This window comes from Drosophila virilis, chromosome 4, assembly GCF_030788295.1.
Source record: "Drosophila virilis strain 15010-1051.87 chromosome 4, Dvir_AGI_RSII-ME, whole genome shotgun sequence".
NCBI classification, from domain to species: domain Eukaryota; kingdom Metazoa; phylum Arthropoda; class Insecta; order Diptera; family Drosophilidae; genus Drosophila; species Drosophila virilis.
The window spans coordinates 459,894-471,106 of NC_091546.1; the positions used below are offsets into that span (position 1 = coordinate 459,894).

Sequence of the window (11,213 nt, forward strand, 5' to 3'; positions counted from 1 at the left end):
TCTCCCCGCGGAGCTATGTCGTTTTAGAACGTCATATCTCCGCGCGGAGTTATGTCGTTTTGGAAGGTCATATCTCCCCGCGGGAGTTATATCATTTTGGAACGTCATATCTCCCCGCGGAGCTATGTCGTTTTAGAACGTCATATCTCCGCGCGGAGCTATGTCGTTTTAGAACGTCATATCTCCGCGCGAAGCTATGTCGTTTTAGAACGTCATATCTCCGCGCGAAGCTATGTCGTTTTAGAACGTCATATCTCCCCGCGGAGTTATGTCGTTTTAGAACGTCATATCTCCCCGCGGAGTTATGTCGTTTTGGATTGTCATATCTCCCCGCGGAGTTATGTCGTTTTGGAACGTCATATCTCCCCGCGGAGTTATGTCGTTTTAGAACGTCATATCTCCGCGCGGAGTTATGTTATGAGATATTAAAAAAAAATCATCGTAAAAGTTTCGATTTTCGCACCGACCTCGATTTAACAAAAAAAAAATGATGATTTGGAAGGTCATATCATATTCGCGGGGAGTTATGTCGTTTTGGAACTTCATATCTCCCCGCGGAGCTATGTCGTTTTAGAACGTCATATCTCCCCGCGGAGTTATGTCGTTTTGGAACGTCATATCTACGCGCGGAGTTATGTCGTTTTAGAACGTCATATCTCCGTGCGGAGTTATGTCGTTTTAGAACGTCATATCTCCGCGCGAAGTTATGTCGTTTTAGAACGTCATATCTCCACGCGGAGTTATGTGGTTTTGGAACGTCATATCTCCGCGCGGAGTTATGTCGTTTTGGAACGTCATATCTCCCCGCGGAATTATGTCGTTTTGGAACGTCATATCTCCCCGCGGAGTTATGTCGTTTTAAAACGTCATATCTCCGCGCGGAGTTATGTCGTTTTAGAACGTCATATCTCCGCGCGGAGTTATGTCGTTTTAGAACGTCATATCTACGCGCGGAGTTATGTCGTTTTAGAACGTCATATCTCCACGCGGAGTTATGTCGTTTTGGAACGTCATATCTCCCCGCGGAGTTATGTCGTTTAAAAACGTCATATCTCCCCGCGGAGCTATGTCGTTTTGGAACGTCATATCTCCCCGCGGAGTTATGTCGTTTTAGAACGTCATATCCCCGCGCGGAGTTGTGTCGTTTTGGAACGTCATATCTCCGTGCGGAGTTATGTCGTTTTAGAACGTCATATCTCCGCGCGGAGCTATGTCGTTTTAGAACGTCATATCTCCACGCGGAGTTATGTCGTTTTGGAACGTCATATCTCCGCGCGGAGTTATGTCGTCTTAGAACGTCATATCTCCGCGCGGAGTTATGTCGTTTTGAAACGACATAACATCTTTCATATCTTCACAAATTTTAAATGTGGGCCAAGCGTTGGAATATTGATTTTTGAATTTTTTAATTAAAAAACTGGATTTTCTTCTTTTATTTTAAATAATTGATTTATTTATGTTCAAATATATAATATTGTTGTTTTTTATGCTAGTTTTCTTAATTATTTCTCTTAAAATTATACAAATCAAGCATAAGTCATAATTATAGCTTATTGAAACTTAAAATAACTATATCTGGCCTGATTAAAGTCCGATCCTGGAAAAATTTGCTTTGTCAGTCGTGGAGGTCCTTAGAGCTCATTGTAGTCCTTAATTTATCGGTCTGAAAGCATAAACCCCCTGCATCGATCTGCATCAAAAAAATATGGGCTATTACCCGAGATATTAAAAAAAAATCATCGAAAAAGTTTCGATTTTCGCACCGACCTCGATTAAAAAAAAAAAAGTGATGATTTGGAAGATCATATCATATCCGCGGGGAGTTATGTCGTTTTGGAACGTCATATCTCCCCGCGGAGCTATGTCGTTTTGGAAGGTCATATCTCCCCGCGGAGTTATGTCGTTTTGGAACGTCATATCTCCGCGCGGAGTTATGTCGTTTTGGAACGTCATATCTCCCCGCGGAGCTATATCGTTTTGGAACGTCATATCTCCGCGCGGAGTTATGTCGTTTTAGAACGTCATATCTCCGTGCGGAGCTATGTCGTTTTAGAAAGTCATATCTCCGCGCGGAGCTATGTCGTTTTAGAACGTCATATCTCCGCGCGGAGCTATTTCGTTTTAGAACGTCATATCTCCGCGCGGAGCTATGTCGTTTTAGAACGTCATATCTCCCCGCGGAGCTATGTCGTTTTAGAACGTCATATCTCCGCGCGGAGCTATGACGTTTTGGAACGTCATATCTCCCCGCGGAGTTATGTCGTTTTGAAACGTCATATCTCCCCGCGGAGTTATGTCGTTTTGGAACATCATATCTCCCCGCGGAGTTATATCGTTTTGGAACGTCATATCTCCCCGCGGAGCTATGTCGTTTTGGAACGTCATATCTCCCCGCGGAGCTATGTCGTTTTGGAACGTCATATCTCCCCGCGGAGTTATGTCGTTTTAGAACGTCATATCTCCGCGCGGAGTTATGTCGTTTTGGAACGTCATATCTCCCCGCGGAGTTATGTCGTTTTGGAACGTCATATCTCCCCGCGGAGTTATGTCGTTTTGGAACGTCATATCTCCCCGCGGAGTTATGTCGTTTTAGAACGTCATATCTCCCCACGGAGTTATGTCGTTTTGGAACGTCATATCTTCCGCGGAGTTATGTCGTTTTAGAACGTCATATCTCCGCGCGGAGTTATGTTATGAGATTTAAAAAAAAAATCATCGAAAAAGTTTCGAATTTCGCACCGACCTCGATTTAAAAAAAAAAAACGTGATGATTTGGAAGGTCATATCATATCCGCGGGGAGCTATGTCGTTTTGGAACTTCATATCTCCGCGCGGAGTTATGTCGTCTTAGAACGTCATATCTCCGCGCGGAGTTATGTCGTTTTGAAACGATTTTTGAATTTTTTAATTAAAAAACTGGATTTTCTTCTTTTATTTTAAATAATTGATTTATTTATGTTCAAATATATAATATTGTTGTTTTTTATGCTAGTTTTCTTAATTATTTCTCTTAAAATTATACAAATCAAGCATAAATCATAATTATAGCTTATTGAAACTTAAAATAATTATATCTGATTAAAGTCCGATCCTGGAAAAATTTGCTTTGTCAGTCGTGGAGGTCCTTAGAGCTCATTGTAGTCCTTAATATGTCGGTCTGAAAGCATAAAAACATATAGAAATTAAACAAGGCGAAAAATATATAAAAGTATTTTATGTAAAGAAAAAAGGACATAACTCGGTCATATCCTTGCAGATTTTCAAATGACATGGTGCGTTAGGATCGTATTGACCCCCTGCATCGATCTGCATCAAAAAAATATGGGCTATTACCCGAGATATTAAAAAAAAATCATCGAAAAAGTTTCGACTCTCGCACCGACCTCGATTTAAAAAAAAAAAAGTGATGATTTGGAAGGTCATATCATATCCGCGGGGAGTTATGTCGTTTTGGAACGTCATATCTCCCCGCGGAGCTATGTCGTTTTGGAACGTCATATCTCCCCGCGGAGTAATGTCGTTTTGGAACGTCATATCTCCCCGCGGAGATATGTCGTTTTGGAACGTCATATCTCCCCACGGAGTTATGTCGTTTTGGAACGTCATATCTTCCGCGGAGTTATGTCGTTTTAGAACGTCATATCTCCGCGCGGAGTTATGTTATGAGATTTAAAAAAAAAATCATCGAAAAAGTTTCGATTTTCGCACCGACCTCGATTTAAAAGAAAAAAAACGTGATGATTTGGAAGGTCATATCATATCCCGCGGGGAGTTATGTCGTTTTGGAACGTCATATCTCCCCGCGGAGCTATGTCGTTTTAGAACGTCATATCTCCGCGCGGAGTTTTGTCGTTTTGGAACGTCGTATCTCCCCGCTGAGTTATGTCGTTTTGGAACGTCATATCTCCCCGCTGAGTTATGTCGTTTTGGAACGTCATATCTCCCCGCCGAGTTATATCGTTTTGGAACGTCATATCTCCCCGCGGAGTTATGTCGTTTTAGAACGTCATATCTCCGCGCGGAGTTATGTAGTTTGGGAACGTCATATCTCCCCGCGGAGTTATGTCGTTTTGAAACGTCATATCTCCCCGCGGAGTTATGTCGTTCTGGAACGTCATATCTCCCCGCGGAGTTATGTCGTTTTGGAACGTCATATCTCCCCGCGGAGCTATGTCGTTTTAGAACGTCATATCTCCGCGCGGAGTTATGTCGTTTTGGAACGTCATATCTCCCCGCGGAGTTATGTCGTTTTGGAACGTCATATCTCCCCGCGGAGTTATGTCGTTTTGGAACGTCATATCTCCCCGCGGAGTTATATCGTTTTGGAACGTCATATCTCCCCGCGGAGTTATGTCGTTTTAGAACGTCATATCTCCGCGCGGAGTTATGTAGTTTTGGAACGTCATATCTCCCCGCGGAGTTATGTCGTTTTGGAACGTCATATCTCCCCGCGGAGTTATGTCGTTTTGGAACGTCATATCTCCCCGCGGAGTTATGTCGTTTTGGAACGTCATATCTCCCCACGGAGTTATGTCGTTTTGGAACGTCATATCTTCCGCGGAGTTATGTCGTTTTAGAACGTCATATCTCCGCGCGGAGTTATGTTATGAGATTTAAAAAAAAAAATCATCGAAAAAGTTTCGATTTTCGCACCGACCTCGATTTAAAAGAAAAAAAACGTGATGATTTGGAAGGTCATATCATATCCGCGGAGAGTTATGTCGTTTTGGAACGTCATATCTCCCCGCGGAGTTATGTCGTTTTGGAACGTCATATCTCCCCACGGAGTTATGTCGTTTTGGAACGTCATATCTTCCGCGGAGTTATGTCGTTTTAGAACGTCATATCGCCGCGCGGAGTTATGTTATGAGATTTAAAAAAAAAAATCATCGAAAAAGTTTCGATTTTCGCACCGACCTCGATTTAAAAGAAAAAAAACGTGATGATTTGGAAGGTCATATCATATCCGCGGGGAGTTATGTCGTTTTGGAACGTCATATCTCCCCGCGGAGCTATGTCGTTTTAGAACGTCATATCTCCGCGCGGAGTTATGTCGTTTTGGAACGTCATATCTCCCCGCGGGTTTATGTCGTTTTGGAACGTCATATCTCCCCGCGGAGTTATGTCGTTTTGGAACGTCAAATCTCCCCACGGAGTTATGTCGTTTTGGAACGTCATATCTCCCCGCGGAGTTATGTCGTTTTGGAACGTCATATCTCCCCGCGGAGTTATGTCGTTTTGGAACGTCATATCTCCCCGTGGAGTTATGTCGTTTTAAAACGTCATATCTCCCCGCGGAGTTATGTCGTTTTGGAACGTCATATCTCCCCGTGGAGTTATGTCGTTTTAAAACGTCATATCTCCCCGCGGAGTTATGTCGTTTTGTAACGTCATATCTCCCCGCGGAGCTATGTCGTTTTGGAACGTCATAACTCCGCGCGGAGATATGGCGTTTTAAAACGACATAACTCCGCGGGGAGATATGACGTTCCAAGACGATATAACTCCGCGGGGAGATATGACGTTCCAAAACGACATAACTCCGCGGGGAGATATGACGTTCCAAAACGACATAACTCCGCGCGGAGATATGACGTTCTAAAACGACATAACTCCGCGGGGAGATATGACGTTCCAAAACGATATAACTCCGCGGGGAGATATGACGTTCCAAAACGACATAACTCCGCGGGGAGATATGACGTTCCAAAACGACATAGCTCCGCGGGGAGATATGACATTCCAAAACGACATAACTCCGCGCGGAGATATGACGTTCTAAAACGACATAGCTCCGCGGGGAGATATGACGTTCCAAAACGATATAACTCCGCGGGGAGATATGACGTTCCAAAACGACATAACTCCGCGGGGAGATATGACGTTCCAAAACGACATAACTCCGCGGGGAGATATGACGTTCCAAAACGACATAACTCCGCGCGGAGATATGACGTTCTAAAACGACATAGCTCCGCGGGGAGATATGACGTTCCAAAACGACATAACTCCCCGCGGATATGATATGACCTTCCAAATCATCACGTTTTTTTTCTTTTAAATCGAGGTCGGTGCGAAAATCGAAACTTTTTCGATGATTTTTTTTTTTAAATCTCATAACATAGCTCCGCGCGGAGATATGACGTTCTAAAACGACATAACTCCGCGGAAGATATGACGTTCCAAAACGACATAACTCCGTTGGGAGATATGACGTTACAAAACGACATAGCTCCGCGGGGAGATATGACGTTCCAAAACGACATAACTCCGCGGGGAGATATGACGTTCCAAAACGACATAACTCCGCGGGGAGATATGACGTTCCAAAACGACATAACTCCGCGCGGAGATATGACGTTCCAAAACGACATAACTCCGCGGGGAGATATGACGTTCCAAAACGACATAACTCCGCGGGGAGATATGACGTTCCAAAACGACATAACTCCGCGCGGAGATATGACGTTCTAAAACGACATAGCTCCGCGGGGAGATATGACGTTCCAAAACGACATAACTCCCCGCGGATATGATATGACCTTCCAAATCATCACGTTTTTTTTTCTTTTAAATCGAGGTCGGTGCGAAAATCGAAACTTTTTCGATGATTTTTTTTTTAAATCTCATAACATAACTCCGCGCGGAGATATGACGTTCTAAAACGACATAACTCCGCGGAAGATATGACGTTCCAAAACGACATAACTCCGCGGGGAGATATGACGTTCCAAAACGACATAACTCCGCGCGGAGATATGACGTTCCAAAACGACATAACTCCGCGGGGAGATATGACGTTCCAAAACGACATAACTCCGCGGGGAGATATGACGTTCCAAAACGACATAACTCCCCGCGGATATGATATGACCTTCCAAATCATCACGTTTTTTTTTTCTTTTAAATCGAGGTCGGTGCGAAAATCGAAACTTTTTCGATGATTTTTTTTTTAAATCTCATAACATAACTCCGCGCGGAGATATGACGTTCTAAAACGACATAACTCCGCGGAAGATATGACGTTCCAAAACGACATAACTCCGCGGGGAGATATGACGTTCCAAAACGACATAACTCCGCGGGGAGATATGACGTTCCAAAACGACATAACTCCGCGGGGAGATATGACGTTCCAAAACGACATAACATCTTTCATATCTTCACAAATTTTAAATGTGGGCCAAGCGTTGGAATATTGATTTTTGAATTTTTTAATTAAAAAACTGGATTTTCTTCTTTTATTTTAAATAATTGATTTATTTATGTTCAAATATATAATATTGTTGTTTTTTATGCTAGTTTTCTTAATTATTTCTCTTAAAATTATACAAATCACGCATAAATCATAATTATAGCTTATTGAAACTTAAAATAACTATATCTGGCCTAATTAAAGTCCGATCCTGGAAAAATTTGCTTTGTCAGTCGTGGAGGTGCTTAGAGCTCAGTGTAGTCCTTAATTTGTCGGTCTGAAAGCATAAAAACATATTGAAATTAAACAAGGCGAAAAGTATATAAAAGTATTTTATGTAAAGAAAAAAGGACATAACTCGGTCATATCCTTGCAGATTTTCAAATGACATGGTGCGTTAGGATCGTATTGACCCCCTGCATCGATCTGCATCAAAAAAATATGGGCTATTACCCGAGATATTAAAAAAAAATCATCGAAAAAGTTTCGATTTTCGCACCGACCTCGATTTAAAAAAAAAAAAAAGTGATGATTTGGAAGGTCATATCATATCCGCGGGGAGTTATGTCGTTTTGGAACGTCATATCTCCCTGCGGAGCTATGTCGTTTTGGAACGTCATATCTCCCCGCGGAGTAATGTCGTTTTGGAACGTCATATCTCCCCGCGGAGTTATGTCGTTTTGGAACGTCATATCTCCCCGCGGAGTTATATCGTTTTGGAACGTCATATCTCCCCGCGGAGTTATGTCGTTTTAGAACGTCATATCTCCCCGCGGAGTTATGTCGTTTTGGAACGTCATATCTCCCCGCGGAGTTATGTCGTTTTGGAACGTCATATCTCCCCGCGGAGTTATATCGTTTTGGAACGTCATATCTCCCCGCGGAGCTATGTCGTTTTGGAACGTCATATCTCCGTGCGGGGCTATTACCCGAGATATTAAAAAAAAAAAGGCAGGAAAATGGCACTAAAAGATGTAATTTTTGGAGAGGCTGATGGTGTCGACCTCTTATTATGCAATTTCTTTATGGTTCATCATATATGTATCTCCTTTTCCATTTGTAAGGTTATCGGGCCTGGAAAATGGCCTGCTGGGGCTGAGCTCACGCAATAATGCCGTAATGTGGTCTCGTTCCGTGACGGAAATTGAGAATGTTGACATCGTGTGCTTTGGCCATCTGCTCTATGAGATGTGCACTGGTCAGGAAATGACCACACCGAAACCGTCCATCCGGGTGCTCGAAATGGAACTGCAGCATTATCCACAAATTGGGCAGGTAAGACACAGCTCACGACCGTGTCCACGAAAAGTTTGCTGTTACCATTTGCGTTTTGTAGGTTCTAGAAATATTGGGCCTTATCTTTGAACCACCCAGCGGCGTATGCCCCTCCGTCGAGGACTTAGTCCTATGCGATCTATTCCGTAGCATCGATTTACGCGAGCTGCGCGGCCCGTGCTTCAGTGTGAGTATCAATAATAAAACAAACCTTATCAAAATGCCGCCCATTATAGCGTTATTCTTACACCTAATTCAGACAATCAAGCCGAGCCTCAGCCGTTCCACGTTAAATTTGCTGCACGCCGTAAAGAAGCGCCAATGCGCCTCGCTGGGCAGCTCCTTCAGCGCGGCGAGTTCTCCGTGCACGCCCCCCTCGACACCGCACGATCGACGCACTGGGTAAGTGTCCATGGAGGCTAGAGATTCGTACTACCTACACATAGCCATGCAGCCCACCGACAAATACACACACATGCACTCACATGCACACACACACACACGCACACACACGCACACAGGCTAATACATATTTGAATCTCAGCGTACACACATTCACGTACTGTACAGCTGCCAACAAAAGGCCATTTGTTAAGTGAGGTCTGGTCCATAAAGATCTATGTCGGGTCCAGTTATATAGAGGGTAATACTATAGTTAGCTTTAAAACTCTTTACTAAAGTCTATTCAATGTTTCTTAAGACCTGCATGAAATTAACAAATATATATATATTTATTTATTACAGTATCTTCTTTAATAAATGTGTAGTAAATAATGCAGGCTTTTTTTATTTACCTTTAAATTTATTTTACTGAGCTTTAGAATGTTTTCAAACAATTAGACCTTACCAACATGAGCTAAAATAAACTGATTGTGGGCTATTTTCAATAAATAGGCAAATTGTAACAAAAAATATAATCCATTCTTTTGCCGTATACTCGAGATGGGTAAAGTTTTTAGTTGATTCTGCTCCAGCAAATTAATATGTAGATATATTTCAGGTTAATAAAAGATAACACAATGACAAAACGCACACAAAATGCGTGTGTAGAATAAAATGATGTGTTGAGAAACAAAGAAAAAAAGGCAAACAGTGAAGTAACTGCGAAACGCAAAATGAGAGCATAAGCAAAAAAATGGCGTCATACACTTAATGTTCAAATATGTGTGCGTATTTGTATTGTTATGTGTGTATAAGTGCACATGTAACTCACCCAAGCACCTGTCCGTTTGTCTGTGTGCTTTAGTGTGCGTGCCTGCGGTAATTATGGTAATGTTCTGGCCGAGATCCCTGCTCTCGCAGTTACCCCACCCCCGCCCTTGCCCGGAGTGTCTGCGCCTGTTGTCAGTATTAGGTGTTTGAAAATTATGCATGCAAGACGAGAATGTAATTAAGTAATATGGAGAATGAAGAGTGGCGAAAGGAGAAGGGAGAGGGGAAAGTTTAGAATGGAGATAGCAGAGGCAACTACTTTATTAAATGCCCAACACACATTGTTGCTCATGTATATTTTAAGCATATATATATATATATATTTCTCTCAGTGTAAATTTATTTTTTGCTGCCTAACAAAACGCATGTCTTATACATATATTAACTTATATACATATAAGTAGAGGAAATTTTCAACTAAAGTTTTTTGTATGCAATGTTTACTCTCTCTTTCTCTCTACAACTAAAACCAAATCAACCAAAAACCAATGTCTATAATACATCTGAATAAAAAACCTACTCTATATATATATGTCTTAGTGTTGCGAGCCGAACAATCAAACTGAACCAGTTGCAGTTACACAAGCCCCATCTTTACATAAATACATACAGATCAGCTCTTGAATGTCTATCAACTTTTGTTTTTGTCTATCTAACATACGTGTGTGTTTTATTTATGATTTACAAATTGTTGCATTTCTGCATTTGTTTATTTACATAACCCGTTCGAACCAACTACAGTGTTCCGCCTGCGCCCTATGAAGTCTTTCGTATGTACTAAACCAACCAACCAATCAATCAATCAATCAACCAAGATGCAAACAGAACAAACGAATATGAAATTAAAAAATATCCACAACAAATCACTCACAAATACAATTACCCCAATTACAAAGTGTAAGACCAAATGGCAAATGAAAAGAATACCTGAATAAAAATAAAAACATAAAAAACAAACTGACAGCGCAATTTGTATCAATCACAACAATTTTTGTACTCAACTGCAATTTTTTAATACCCCCAAAAAACCAAACAAAAATTTCCCAAAAATGGAAGAAATACTGAATGCAAACAAATTGTTGTTGTTGTTGGGTTAAGAAAAAAAAAGAACTGTGGTAAGTGGCAAATTTTTGTGTATGCTAAAGCCACCAGCGGCGACCCCCCCCCCCCCTTCTCCACAACACCAACCCCCCCACTCCACCCTCAATGCACAGAGCCTAGCTAGCAAGCCATGCCCATTTTTGTAGAGAATCAACTTTTTCCACCTGCTTTAATTGTTCTTTTGTGCGCTTAAATATTGTAAATAAATAATTTCCGTGTGTAAATAACTGTTGTTTCCATTTATACGGCTATATTTTATACTTGTTGTTTTAACTGCTTTTAAATGAATATTGCATGCACATTTGTATCGAAATAAAAGTAATTTGTTTGCGATCTGCCGAAGATTAGATACCCTTACAGTCCATCATTTTAAAAATCTACACACACAAGCATAGAATTTTGACCGAAGTATTACATGGGTTTAGCACCA

General features: G+C 41.7%; 1 protein-coding gene across 9 annotated transcripts in view; it reads left to right on the top strand.

Moving 5' to 3' along the window:
• The window catches only part of Slob (Slowpoke binding protein), a 49,026-nt gene that overhangs the window by 32,118 nt on the left and 5,695 nt on the right, over positions 1 to 11,213 (top strand). For 6 of the 9 annotated variants that reach the window (XM_015169005.3, XM_015169001.3, XM_070209268.1 and 3 more), the window contains 3 exons: positions 8,260 to 8,470; positions 8,532 to 8,657; positions 8,730 to 8,872. In XM_015169005.3, coding sequence (XP_015024491.1) covers positions 8,260 to 8,470; positions 8,532 to 8,657; positions 8,730 to 8,872 — 480 coding nt within the window. Of the gene's footprint in view, positions 1 to 8,259; positions 8,471 to 8,531; positions 8,658 to 8,729; positions 8,873 to 10,423; positions 10,798 to 11,213 lie in introns of those variants that run through there. The other 3 variants (XM_015169006.3, XM_002059104.4, XM_070209269.1) reach the window with 3 other exon arrangements.